Source organism: Larus michahellis, chromosome 15 (genome assembly GCF_964199755.1).
Source record: "Larus michahellis chromosome 15, bLarMic1.1, whole genome shotgun sequence".
Lineage (NCBI taxonomy): Eukaryota > Metazoa > Chordata > Aves > Charadriiformes > Laridae > Larus > Larus michahellis.
This window is the reverse complement of record NC_133910.1, coordinates 156,724-170,309: the sequence shown is the minus strand read 5'-3', so window position 1 is coordinate 170,309 and position 13,586 is coordinate 156,724. Positions and strand designations below refer to the sequence as shown.

Below are 13,586 nucleotides of genomic sequence, written 5' to 3'. Positions count from 1 at the left end.
GCACTGAAATAGAGAACAAGCTCTTCTTTTGATAGCTATTGAAAAATAATATTAATTTCTGTATCTAGAAGGAGACGAAAATAAAAAGCTCTCTCTCTAAGGATGAAATTATTTCATGGTATGAAATTATTTCGTGGTATGAACTAATGCTGTGGGCCAGCCTGCGTCAAGTGCCTCAAGTCCTCATCTCTACACCTGGGAAGGCTTAAAACCACCGAGACCGCTAATCCCACATAGGCTAGCTGGCTATGAAGTACATATTTTCCCAAATTCAGACAAGAGAGTTCTAGAAGTGCAGTTTTCCCCAGCATTACAAGAGAAGTTAGTGCTGTGTCGCTCACAGCAGGACACCGGGTAATGGCGGTGACAGACGGAAGATGTCACTGCGAGCCGATTGTGATGCGTGAGGTGAGTTGCCGGGCAAGCGATGACCTGCAGAGGAGGCCACCGCCTGGTGACTGTGACCACCCCGGGAAGGCGGAGGGCTAGTCGCCCCGCACAGAGGCCCCGGGCTCAGTGTGCAGCTTGCACTGTGCAGTGAGGTCCTCGTCCTCCTCCCGGCTGGGCACGGCCGTCTTCTCCTGAGGTACCCCGTGTGCCACAGGGCGCTGACGATGGCTTCTGCCTGGGAGAGGAATCGTCACTACGGGGACCTGCAGAAAGCAGTCGCTTTCCTCCCCTCGCTCCTTGCTGATAGCTCCCTCAGGAGCAACGACACCGCTCAGAGTGTCCACGGAGTGCTGCTCTTTGCGGATATCTCAGGTGGGGGGAGCAGGGAGGAGCAGCCACGGACATGAGCCATGTGGGGACACAGCAGGCCCTTTGGAGCCCCTCAGACAGAGTGGTCATCTTGTCACTGCTGAGGTCTTCTGCTGGGATGCCCACAGAGAGCAGGATGGGTGACCTTGGGCGGTCCATCACGGCTGCCACCAGTGCGGAGCTGGCACGGGAAGGTGTCCCCTACAGGCTCTCGGGCCGGGCATCGCGGAAACTGCTGCCAGGTCTTTTGGCCCACATGGGCATTTCCTGATTTCTGGATGTCCCTGTTCCAGGTTTCACTGCGTTGACCGAGAAATTCGTGCAGAGGAGCGGCGTGGACAGAGGCACTGATGAGCTGGCGCAAACGCTCAATGAGTACCTGTGCGACATTTTGGAGGGTAGGAGCCGTGCTGTGCGACATTTTGGAGGGTAGGAGCCGTGCTGCAGGACTGTGTGGCATCGGGCCGTGATGGTGGAGGGTGGAGGCAGCCTGGTCCTGCCTCCTTGGAAGGGCTGGGGCTTTCTGTGAGGAACAGCGAGCGCAGCCAGGGTCTGCTGGCGGGTCAGCACCAGCGCGGGTCCTTTCTGCTCCCCGCTGCGGCCGAGGAGGCACCCACTTTCTCAGCAGCCACCTCGGTGCCTCTGGCGTGAACAGCCGTCTCAGTGCTGCGTCAGGGCCCAGAGCAGGCTGAGGGCATCCAGCAAGTGCTCCAGGGTCTGGAGCGTCTGTGCTATGAGGAAAGTCTGAGCGAGCTGGGCCTGGTTTGCCTGGAGAAGAGAAGGCTTGCGGGGGGGACCTTAGAAACGTGCCTACAACCTGAAGAGAGGGTGCAAAGAGGACAGAGCCAGGTTCTCCCCAGTGGTGCCCAGAGTGGAACAGGAGGTTCCCTCTGTGCATCAGGAAACACTTTTCGACTGTGAGGGTGACTGAGCACTGGCAGAGGTTGCCCAGGGAGCTTGTGAAGTCTCCCTCCTTAGAGCTATTCGGAAACCATCAGCCACCGTCCTGGTCAGCTGGCTCTGTGCAGCCGGGCTTGAGCAGCGGGGCTGGACCAGATGGACCCCAGAGGTACCTTCCAGCCTTCACCTTTCTGAGGTCTGGTGGCATCTGGAGGCCCTGCCTCCCTGCCTGCTGTGCGGGTACAAGGGCTGTGACCACCGTGAGCCTGGGAGAGAGGCCGGAGCGGTGCTTTCCTGAGCTGTGCCCCACAGTGCACCCTTGCCCCGGTGCTCCCCGCAGGCAGAGGGCCTTGCTCGGTGGCTTCTGGAAGAAGGTGTCCACGTGACTCTGCCTTTTCTTCCCTCTGTCCACAGAGTTCCTGATTTTTGGAGGAGACATCTTGAAGTTTGCTGGTAGGTTCTTGGGGCGATGACCTCGGGCACTGAGCTGTAGCATTTAACTCCTGTGGCGGCCGTTTGCTCTGCGCTCCTTCTCAAGAGGCTCTGTGCAGCGCCTTGAGCCAGCTCTTTGGCCACGCACGCACCCCTCCAGCAGTGCCCTCTCTCCAGTGCTGCAGCTGCAGAGGAGCGCTCGGGACAGGGGGTGTCACCGCTGCCAGCCGTCTGCTGCTGTGGCTGGCCCGGGATAGGAGAGGTGTCCCGGTGCCCAGGACACAGTCCTCCAGGACGATGGCCTCCCACAAGCCCATCTTCCTCCGCACGGCAGCTGGTTTCTGCTGTCTCTGCAGAACCAGACCGTAGGTCGGGGAGAGTCAGGTCTCGGCAGAGCCTTTACCTTCCCTCCCTTTCCCCAGGAGATGCTGTGCTGGTGCTGTGGAGAACACCACCCCAGGAGGTGGCCAGGACCATCAGCCTGGTGCTGCACTGTAGCCAGCAGATCCAGAAGAAGTACGGAAGACGTGACACAGATGTGGGGCAGAAGATCCAACTGAAGATAGGTACGGGCGCTGTGCCAGACGCAGCTGTGTGGCACTCTGCCATGCCACAGGGTGCTTCTGGTCTGCTGGGCTTCTGGGGCAGGCAGCTGGGGATGACGACTGGCGCACTCAACACATTCTCAATATCAACTCGGTTCGTCTATTTCTAGACGCCTGCTTTAGGGACTAGTGTCAGCGTCTCCCCGAGGAGGAGGGAGGATGCTCTACCCCTCTGTAACGCCCCTCTCCCCGCTGGGCTTCAGAGGAGCTTCTGAGCAGCCGAGATGCTGGGGGCTGTGGAGTTCCAAATGTTCCCTGTGTCAGTTCTGCTTCTGCTTCTCCCCAGGGATCTCTGCAGGGACCATGAGCCTCCCGGTTTTCGGAGATGAGAGCTGGCAACACTTCTGCATTTTTGGCCCGTGCCTGGCTGAAGTTCGTGACGCCGAAGAGGTTGCGGGTGCAGGTGAAGTTGTCCTCTCGGCCACCTGCTGGGAGCTCTGTGAGCAGCACCGGCTGAGGATCAAGCATCTCGCAGGCACAAGAGCTGTGCAGGCAGGTGGATGGGTTGGCCTCGAGAGCCATTCTGAGGGCCTGGGCCTGGCCATGAAGGAGGGAGGTGTTGGAAGGCTGAGGAGATGAATGTGGAGAGAGTTGTAGGTGGGAAAGCGGGCAGGCAGGGGAAGGTCTTGTCCTTCCATCTCAAGGGTAACTGTGGGCTGGGCTTTCTTGCTTTGAGGGGTCAGGAGGCGCTGGGAGGGTTTGAGCCCCAGCAGCAATGTCCTCTGTGGGCCATGGAGCTGTGGTTGCTTGGAGATGGGCATGCTTGGAGAATGGCTGTCCAGCTCCGGTGCTTCTGAGGAAGCACTGCTGTCCCATCCAGCCAGGTGGGCTACTTCTCCCCTTCTCTGGGCAGTGACGGTGGAGGGCAGGCTCTGTCCCCTGGGAGTCCTGGGGAGGCCAGTGGCAGTGCTTTCATTCTGTGTGTCTTCAGGTGACGGGCATGGATCCGATGCCTTGGTCCGAATGCCAAGACGCCTTACGCAAGCTCGTACAAGACCCAGTGAGACACCGCTCAAAAAGGGAAGGTGAGTGCCCATTTCCCCTTGCTCTGTGATTGTCCCGAAAGGTGGGGCTTTGCTGCTTCAGGGGCCAGAGAGGAACCACCTCCTCCCTCTTCCCTCTGTCCATTAGCCCTCAGGCTGTTGGGCCTCCCAGGGCGGTGGCTGCTGCCGCCTCCTCCTTCCAGGGGAGAGCTCTGCCCTCAGCATCTGGAGGTGGCAACATGAGCAAGCGCAGAAGACTCTTTCTCCCCCACTTCCAGGGCCAGGCCCTGCTTTGCAACAGCTCGTAGTCCCGTCCACCCAGCGACCACCTGCCTTTTCTCTCCTCAGGTGCCATGAGGCCTACTCTTCTCTTGCCCAGTGACCTGAACGCCAAGGATGTGCTTAGGAAGTACATACCAGTCGCTGCTCTCGGGAAGGTACGGCAAGGCCACCGCTGCTGGGGGCTGCATTTTCGGAGGGCAGAAGAAGTGGTGCCTTGCAGAGATGGAGCTCTTACGGGAACAGACCAATCAAAGAAAATGCGCCCTGCGATGACAACGCAGGGAAACTGAGCCCAGGGGCACCGGTGCCGCACCATTGTCTGCGTTGTCCTCAGAGAGACATGGGTGGCAGGAGGAGGACTCCTGTCCCTCTGTCTTTTCCGTGGCTATGGTTCTGGGTGTGCCGCGGACACGACGGTGGGATAAAGGGGAGATTCCCCTGAAGTCCCTGGAGCATCCCTGAGGGTCTCCCCTCATGTCCGTACCGGTCCCCAGATGGCGTGTTAGCGGAGCAGCCTTCTCTCCTTTGTCATTTGTGTTATGACTCGGCGTCTGCCTGCCGCAGGCTGGGCGGCCTGCCCGCCCTTTTGCACCGAGAGGAGGATTTATCCCTTCCTCTGCTATTACCCGCTATCGCCAGCACGCCTGCTCTCCCTCGGTACTGGTGTGGGCAGTAAGAGCCCGGGAGAGCAGGCTGGTGAAGCCGTCGTGCTCTTGTCTTCCAGCTCGATGCAGGACTGCCCATGGATCTCCTCTCTGAGCTACGGCCAGTCACCTGCATCTTTGTCCAGCTGCAGCTTGCTGCAGGTACCAGCTTGGTGCATCTCAGCACCGTCCTCAAGGAGGCCAGCAGGGTGATGCTAGAAATCCTCTCTCCTCACAAGGGCCACATCAACAAAGTCCTCCTGTGTGATAAAGTGAGTGGGGGGGAACGGTGGCCTCCCCCAGCGCCAGAGGGTGGGCAGTGAGCGCGAGGGAGAGACTCCCTCTTAGGCGCTGTAGCAACATGTTCCACATCTGTCCTGGGCAGGGCTGCACGTTCCTCTGCGTGCTGGGACTCCCTGGAAACAAGCTGCCCTGCGAGAGCCTTCACGCCCTGCAGAGTGCTCTGGAGATCTTCAACTCGTGCTCCACCATGCTCGAGGAAAGAGAGTGAGTGTGTGGCGGGGGTCGGCGGGGTGCATGCTGCCTGGGACGGCGCAAGGGGGCTTCACAGAAAGAGATGTGCCTTCTAGCTTGCTCTCCCTTGTCCCTGGCAGGAAGGAGGCAGTGCCCTGAGAGGTGCAGGCAACTCCAAGCACACTCTGCTGGCCACCGCGCTGGAAAGAGCCCTCGTGAGGGCCAGAGGCCGCTGCGGCCAGAGGCAGGCCCTTCTGGGCCACTGCCCCATGAACGGGGATGGGGCCCAGCCACCTGATCCCAAGTGGCTGTCATCGCCAGGCGGTGACATGGCGGGCGCCTTCTTCCCTCTCTCTTTGCTCACAAGAGGGCTGTGGCCCTGCACGTGCTCTGCCCCTGCCCCTTGTCCCTTGCAACCTGCAGATGTTGCACCCCTGAGCTCTCCACGTCCCCGAGACCCACGCTGGCAGGGCAGCACAGCCGGTGGCCCAGGCTGGCACCGAGGGGAGGTGTGGGAAGGGATGAAGCCAGGCGGGCAGGACTGCGCCTGGGGCGCTGCTCAAGCCCTGCTGTTTCTCTGTGTGCCAGGACAATGTCTGTGGCAGTTACCAGAGGGACGATGTTCTGCGGAGTCACTGGCCACCCGCTGAGACACGAATACACAGGTATTGGCCTGGAAGGGTGCCGCGGGGCTGGCGGCACGGGCCACACCGACGCATGCTCTCTCTCTCTAACGCTTGCTCTCTCTCTGGCAGTCCTTGGCCAGAAGGTGAACTTGGCTGCCCGGATGATGGTGCACTACCCTGGGCTGGTGTCCTGTGATGCAGTGACCTACGCCGCCTCCCGGCTGCCCGCTTCCTACTTCAAGGAGCTGCCGGAGAGAGAGATGAAAGGCCTCAGGCAGCCTGGCCCTGTCTGTCAATACGTGGGGGTCACCGAGGAGAGGTGAGTGTCCTCTGAGACGGTCGGAAGCCCTGGCGTGGCAGGCTTTTTGCCCCTCTCCCCTGCTGTCTCCAGCTGCTGAGAGAGCGGGAGTGAAACCAGAGGGATGGGGAAGGTTTGTCTGTCTTGGTAGACACAACCTGGCCTTGTGGGCTGGGTCTAAAGGGCTTTGGGCTGTGCTTTCCCTGCTGTGCTTGCTCCACCACATGCCCTGGGAATGCTGACCCAAGGAGTTTTCTGTCCCAGCTGCTCTGAGCAGGAAGCTTTGGGCCAGTCTGGTCCCCATGGGGAAACGTGGACCATCGGGACACTCTTCCTCAGGTCTTCCTGCAGAAATCTCAGCTCTTCTGGGCCAGGATTTCACCTTCCCTTTAGAGGACGGTTTGAAGGTTACCACTGCCATCTCTTTGAGACTGCGGGAAGACTTGAGCCAAAGGTGCCAGGTGCTTGGCATCCCAAGCCCTTCAGGGACACAAGTCCCCCTTTCTAAGACGCTTGGTGTTCTTGGCCAAAGTGGTAAAGCTGTCTCCCAGCCAACAGCACGCCCTGGCTTCTTTCACATGTCTTCTCCTGTTTCTCTGGGTTTGGCCTCTGGGGATGGACTCTTGATATGTTCTCCTGTCCCACCGTGGCCGCTGGGCTTCTTTACGCTTGAAGGTGTCGTAGCGTGTCAGCTTGAACTTTGGCTGGGAAAGAGTGCAGGGGATAACAGCCTGCTCCAGAGAAAAGCCGGTACCCGAGGAGCACCTCCTTCCCTACCACGCCAGGCTGCTTCTCTAGGTCCCCTGGCTTCTCACCATCTCATTGACTTGTGTTGTCTTTTCCCCTGCTTCTAGCATCTTTGGCGTGGGTCTTACCAAGAAGAGGTCGGAGTACGTCCCCTTGCTGGGGGACGTCCCCTTGCTGGGAGAATGCCTTGCTCTTCTGAAGCCCAGGTTCTTCCCCTTGGTAACTTTTAGTGCCTTGCTGGGAAGGGAGAGGCTTTTACCAGGGATGGTGTTGCCTGCAGCAGCCCTAAGAAAGCGCCGCCTGTCTTGGTCTCTGCTTGCTTGATATCTTTGGGTGGAAAACGAGGTGGGGCGCCTGCTGCTCCCTGCTGTCTTCCAGACCTGGTAGGAAGGTTGCTTTCAACTGTGGAGCTGCTCACAGCCTGGGGGCTAAACTGATCCCTGTCTTTGGGGTCAGGAAAGAGATTTCCTTCTGCCAAATCGATGGAGAGTTTTGACGGTGGGTTCTCCTCCTTGTACTCCTCAGAGCTGCTTTCTTGGCAGCATCTGGGCGAAGACATGGCAATGTCAGGAGGCAGGGGATGCCTGTATTCACTCGGGGTCTTGCCGAATGTTTTGGGCCCTGTTGTGGGTTAACCCCGCTTGGCAGCTCAGCCCCACAGAGCCACTCGCACCCCACAGTGGGATGGGTTAGAGAATCGGAAGGGTTAAAGTGAGAGCACTGGTGCGCTGAGACACAGACAGCTTAATAGGGAAAGCAAAAGCTGCACACACGCCCAAAGCAAAATCAGGCATTCATTCACTGCTTCCCATGGGCGGGCAGGCGTCTTGCCATTTCGAGGAAAGCAAGGTTTCATCACGTGTGACGGTGACTTGGGAAGACAAATGCCATCACTCCGAACGTCCCCCCTTCCTCCTTTCCGCCGGATTTTCTTGCTGAGCACGGCGTTGTATGGTCTGGAATAGGCCTTTGGGCAGTTGGGGTCAGCTGTGGTGGCTGTGGCGGCTGTGCCGCCTCCCAGCTTCTTGTGCACCCCCAGACTGTTCGCCAGCAGGGCAGCGCGAGCAATGGAAAAGGCCTCGACGCTGCGCAGGCGCTCTTCAGCCATAACTAAAACCTGGTTGTGTTATCAACAGCGATGTTTGGTCACAAATACAAAACATAGACCTGTACAGGCTATTGCTGAATAAAATTAACTCTAGCCCGGACCAAACCAGAACGGGCCTGACGACGCTGCCTTAGCTACTGGGAGGTGCTGTGCAGCTCACGGCACAGCGAGGAGATGCTTTGAGTCTGTTTGGGACGCAGCTGCCTGAACCGGCTGCAGTCATCCCTTACAGTCTCGTGCTGGATCGCTGCGGGGAGTCGCATGGGGCTGGCAGAATCTCCGTGCCTGTGGGATAGGGGAGAGGGCGAGGGGGCTGCGCTGCGGGGCAGGCAAGCAGGTGGCCCCGTGACTGCTCTGAGGAAGGCAGAGGTGCCCAAGCGTGGACGAGCAGGTGGGAAGGAGGCCTGGGTGCCGGCAGGCTGGCCGATGTGGTAGCGGGGAGGGAAGCTGCGGTGGAGGGTGCCCGCAAAAGGGACGGCTCTTTGCTTTTCAGCACGCCCCCAGCAGCTCGTTCTCTGGTTTGTCTTCGCAGGTCGGAAGCAGGAGACTGACCTCTTTGTCAGCTGCTTGAACGCCTATAGGGATTCAGGCCAAAGGAACATCCTGGCGGTTGAGGGCACGATGGGCTGTGGAAAGAGCCACTTACTTGCTGAACTGGCCTCTCTAGGCCAGGATGCTGGCCACAGGTACAGGTTTTCCACCTGTAGCTTTGGGACGCTGCCCCTGCCCATCCCCTGACAGCCGTGGAACGCTCCAGCCCCTCTGCCAGGGTACCTGGCCCTTGGACTGCAGCCTCCCGACAGAGCCTCCTGGAGACACTGCCTGGGAGCACCTGCGTGCTCCGCTCCCGCCTCTGCCTCTTTGGGGAGTTGGAGGTGGCTTCTGGAGCCACGGCCTTTCCTCCTTCACCCCTGGGTCAGGCGCAGATAGAAGGAAAGAGCCCAAGCTCAGTGCTTTTCATCCCACTCCAGACCCCAGAGACAGCAGGGCTGCCTGTCTCAGAAGCCCTGCTCGCCCTCGGCGTGTTTCCCAGGAGGAGCACGGGGGTCTGTGCTCTGGCAGGCAGACCGATAAGGTCTGGAGCCCAAAGGCAAACCCACCACTTGCTCCATTCTTGCCTCTCAGCCCCGTGAGTTCCTCTGCAGGGGGCACGTAGGGAGACCTAGGCCGGCGCTGCAGAGACACAGGCTCTGGACCCGGCTCTCCCGCTGGCTTGGCAGCAACTGCCCCTCTGTGCCCTTTCTCGTACGAGGAGGGAAAAGCTTGGCCTTCTGTGGGAAGCGCTTGGAGATGGGGGGCTGAAGAGCTCCCCCCAAAGGGCACCTCCACCCCTCTTGTCTTAGAAGGCTGGGGCTGTGGGGAATCTCAGTGCCTTTTGCTTTTGCACCGCAGGGTGTTTGCCCTGGAACTACTAGAGATCGACACGAGGCAGCCCTTCTCTGCCTTCCGCATGCTGATGGCCAGGGCCCTGGGCCTCCAGGACTGTGAATCGCGCGGCGACAGGCAGCGCGTGCTGAAGACAAAGCTGCAAGGGACAATCGAAGAGAGCAGCTACTGCCTCCTCAATGACATTTTCAGTGTCAAGGTGAGAGCCAGAGGCCCCTGTGGATGTTGAGAAGGCCTTCTCCTGAGCTTGTCTGGGTCTGACCTTGAGTGGGCACGCTGCTGGGAGTGCCTTAGCTCCGGGGTGGGCATTGCGGGGGTCACAGTGTGCATTTGCCATGCCTGGGCCCGGGGGGCTCCCTGTCTGTGGGGCTGGTGTCCTGCGCCGCATCCACAGTGCCCGGTGCCTTGTTCGGCACCCTGGAAGTGGCACTGGAGAGAGGCTGTTCCTGACCTCGTGCCGAGGTCACCGCTGTGCGAGGGGTCTGCCCCAGCCCGCCCACGATTCCCACAGCCAGAGAACCGGCTCAGCCCAAGCCCCAGCTCTGCAGAGACCCTCAGCAGAGGGCCTTTGCTTTAGGCTCTGGGTGGAGTCCCCGCTGCGGCTCCCTGCCCCTGTGCTGGGCAGAGGTGAGGTGCTGAGGCTGTCAGAGACGGTGGGCTCTGCGGTCTTGCGTGCTGGGTAGGTGTGCCGAGCCCCGGAGCCGTGTTTCTCCCTGACTCTGCTTTTCTGGCCAGTTCCCCATTTCGGACAATGTTCGCGAGATGGATGAAACTCAAAGAAGACTGGAATTGCACTCGACTCGGGTGAAAGTGCTGGAGAAGGTGAGCATTTCTCCTTCCTTCCCCCTGGGTCAGAGAAGGAAAAACCCTGCCGTCTGCGGGCTCTGTACCACTGAGGTGTGAGCAGGCGGGATGACTGCGCACCTGGGTCATGGCCCGTCAGAGCCCGAGAAAGCCCTCGCCCCCCCACTTCCCCCCGCAGCCCCACAAACACACCCGAGGACTTTCCTCCCGTAAAGTGTGCCCTGGAGGAGGAGCAATGTCTTCTGGGTTCCCTTGCCCGAGCTCCCTCCTGCAGGGCAAGTGATGTTAGGTATGACCCTCCAGTCTCAAAGAGTCAGTAAGCTTCCGAGCGGGAAAGTGGCTGGGGAGAGACTTCAGAGCATCCTCTCAAGAGACGGAGGCTAAATCTCGTCCCCTGCAAGACAGCTGAGAATCCACTGGAGTCCCCTCAGAGCAACCTGCTTTTTTTCAGACCCTTACAGGAGATTTTGGCATATTTGTCATCGACAATGCCCATTTCATCGACCCTGACTCCTGGTTCATCATGTCACCCGTGCTCCAGAAGGTCTCCCTCTTCATGGTCATGAGCTTAGCCCCAGGCTACGAGATAACCGAGAGCTTTCGCAAAGCCGCAGCAGACAACGCCACGTCCCAGAAAATCACTTATCTTCATCTGGACAAGCTGAAAGCTTCAGTTGTGATGCAGAAAGTCTGCAAGGACCTTGGAGTGGTCAGCATCCCCAGGGATCTGGTGAGGTAAGTTGGAGGCAGGGGAGCTCTTCCTGAGGGCCTGAACCTCTGCTGACCGTGGTAGGGAATCAGGCCCCCAGGCAAGGGAGCGCAGGGCCGCTAGAAGCATCCCGGACTCTAGCGAGTGCCAGGCGTGGGCGGCTTGTTATGCCTCACCCTGGTGGGTGCGCGCTGAGAGCGGGCAACTCCCGAGACACCCAGCCTGGGAGGTGTCAGCCTTGGCTGCCGCACAGGGAGGAAGGGAGGAAGAGTCCTGAGCCCAGCTGTGTCTGGGTGTGAACAGAAAAGGCCTTGGTCTGGGTGGCTGGGCTGTGGGGGAGATTCCCCGGGGCAGAGGTCCATCCTCTCCAGGCTCCTGAGGAGAAGAAAGGCAGGGCTCGCTGCTCTGCGCTTTGGGCATTGTCCGCAATTCTTTTCCCGTGGACTTCGGCAAAGGCTGGAGGGTTCAGGGGGCACAAAATCCCAAGGCAGTGGGAGGACGATCCCTTTCCAAAGTGAGGCGTAGCTGTGATGAAGATGCTGGCTACCCTGGTATGCCTGAGTGACTGGCCGCCCAGCTGAACTGTGTTTCACCTTACTTTCCTTGTGCTGGTCCCCGACGGGTCTGCTCCTGTGCAGGTTCCTGATCCGAACCAGCTCAGGGATCCCATATTACTGCGAGGAGCTGCTGCGCTGCCTTCGTGCCAACGACATGCTCCAGTTCTGCACCCGGAGGCAGTCTGGAAAAGCAAAGGACAACTGGGAGAGCCTGATCAGTAAGCACCTTGGCTGCGACTAGCGAGTTGCTGTGGCGTGTTCTCCACAGCAGAGTCTTGCCCCGTTGTTCCCCCATGGCTCTGGGCAGAGTCGGATCTTGGTCTGGCGGAGGTGTGGGCTCCTGTGCGCCTTGCTGTTGGGACAGGCAAAGCAGGGGCAGTGAGTTCTGGTGGCTCGGAGGGACCTACATTCTTGGGGCGGGGGTTGTGGGGCTAAAACACAGGGGAAATCCTTCCGAAGCACATGTGCTTGTGGTGTTTCTTAGGCATTCCAATGGGCATGCAGTTTAGCTTGGCCAAAGGCTAGCTCACTTGAGAACAAACCCCAGCTTGAGGTGAGGGACGAGCCCAGGAAACTTGAATGCCAAACCATAAATCCCCACAAGAGTGCCGGTAACGGAAGAAAACGGTGGTAATGCCATCCGAGAGAGCAATGCCAGCCAGAGTGCCGCGGCCTTGGGAAGAGCCAGGACTGAGGCCACGTCTTGCATTAGCACCAGCAGTTTCCCTGGCTGGGAACTGGTGGGAACTGTTTTGCTCTGCTTCATGACCACCACATTCAGGGCAGGCACTGGACCATGTCAGGGGCGACTTGTCCCATCCCAAGTGAATCGTGAAGCGCTCGCGAGCTGCGAGTCGCTTTGCGAACTGCCTTATCGGTGCTCTCTTGCTCCGCCCAGCATCTGCAGCCGAGGCTTCATCCCTCGCGGCAACCTGGAGCTCCGAGGCGCAGAATGACGGGAGGGTCTGCCTCCTCAGGCCAGGCGTGACCCTGGAGAACACCGCGCTGCCCATCCCCTTGAAAGGTAAGGAGCCGAGCGCCGCTCTGCCGGCTGTCGGCTGTGCTGGGGCTCCTTCCCGGGGCAGGGGCTGGAGGGAGGCCGGGCATCCGTGTGCTGCAGAGTCACCCTCTCAGCGTGGGGGCTCTGCTGGGAAGGCGGCTCCGGTCCCACCAGAAACAGGCCTGGGGCTGCAGGCAGCCGCTTTCCCCTCCTGTGAGCCTGCTGGCTGCTCTCCGTCAGCAGGTAGGAGAGAAAAGGTTATCCGTGCAACACTGAAATGGCTCCCTTTTCTCACCAAAACAAATACTTTGCTGGGAAAAGGCTTTGACTTGCCTCTGTCCCAACTTTGACGCAGCATCTGTATTGCTGTTCTCTTTTTAAGTTCCCCAGCTAATGCTGGTCTCAAGGCACTTAATCCAAACCAAATTCTTCTCTTTTTTCTTCTTTTTTTTCGTTTTGTTTTGGTTTTTTGTTTTCTGCGGATCAGCATGGAAATCCTCCTGTAGCCAGGGGAGCTGGATGGGCGAGCTTTCAATGAGTGTCCCTCCTCTCTGGCCATAGACATTTGTTATGAATTGTGAAGAGACATCATGCTAAAGTATTCCTGCTGTGAAGTGGCTTTGTCCAAAAAAAAAAAAAAAAAAGAAAACCAAGAGAAAGGAATAGTATTGTCTGGCCAAGTTAAGGCAAGCGTTGTGGGGAGCTCTGTGTCCACCTGTGATGTGGGGAAAGTTCTCTGTGTGTGCTGTTGGGCAAAAGCCTACTCCAGATCTGGTAGGGCACATCATGGGATGCGCATACCTGCTGGGTCCTGCCCTCCCTGCCCTCGGTGGGGGAGCATTTGTTTGAGCATCTGGCTTTTCCCCAGGCCTCATGGCCTGCGATTCCATCAGGAGCGGAGCCAGTTTGAAGATGCCTACCCTGGGTTGCGATTGCCCAGTAGGTGCAGCCGCAAGGAGAGGAGGCCAAAGTCTACCCCATCTCATGGGTTGAAACTTTCCAGCCTCTCCAGCCTCAGCATGGGGAAGAGGCAAGAGAGACGTGTTGTTTCTTCTTGACAGAGATTGCGCTGACTCAGCTGGATCGGATGCAGCCGCTGACGCGGATGGTTGTGAAGTTTGCAGCCATCATCGGGCCGGTGTTTACCACCCAGCTCCTGTTGCACATCCTTCCCGCTGGCCTCAGGACCCATATGAATTCCTCGTTGGACGAGCTGGTGAGCGACAACATCCTGAGGTGGCTGAAAAACACAGAGGTGCCAGAAGATGTGCA

General features: G+C 59.0%; 1 protein-coding gene and 1 long non-coding RNA gene across 2 annotated transcripts; both read left to right on the top strand.

Annotated features, from left to right (window-relative positions):
* The first annotated feature begins 237 nt into the window (after positions 1–237).
* Positions 238–3,708, top strand: LOC141751632 (uncharacterized). The gene is made up of 5 exons (XR_012590036.1): positions 238–1,157; positions 2,074–2,112; positions 2,514–2,657; positions 2,983–3,188; positions 3,628–3,708. It is a non-coding gene; the product is annotated as an uncharacterized LOC141751632 (long non-coding RNA).
* Positions 3,709–4,817: 1,109 nt separating this feature from the next.
* On the top strand, positions 4,818–6,028 carry LOC141751753 (adenylate cyclase type 10-like). The gene is made up of 4 exons (XM_074609106.1): positions 4,818–4,877; positions 4,991–5,112; positions 5,668–5,744; positions 5,835–6,028. Exons 1-4 carry the CDS (start codon positions 4,818–4,820, stop codon positions 6,026–6,028), a joined length of 453 nt encoding a protein of 150 aa, XP_074465207.1.
* The last annotated feature ends 7,558 nt before the right edge of the window (positions 6,029–13,586 follow it).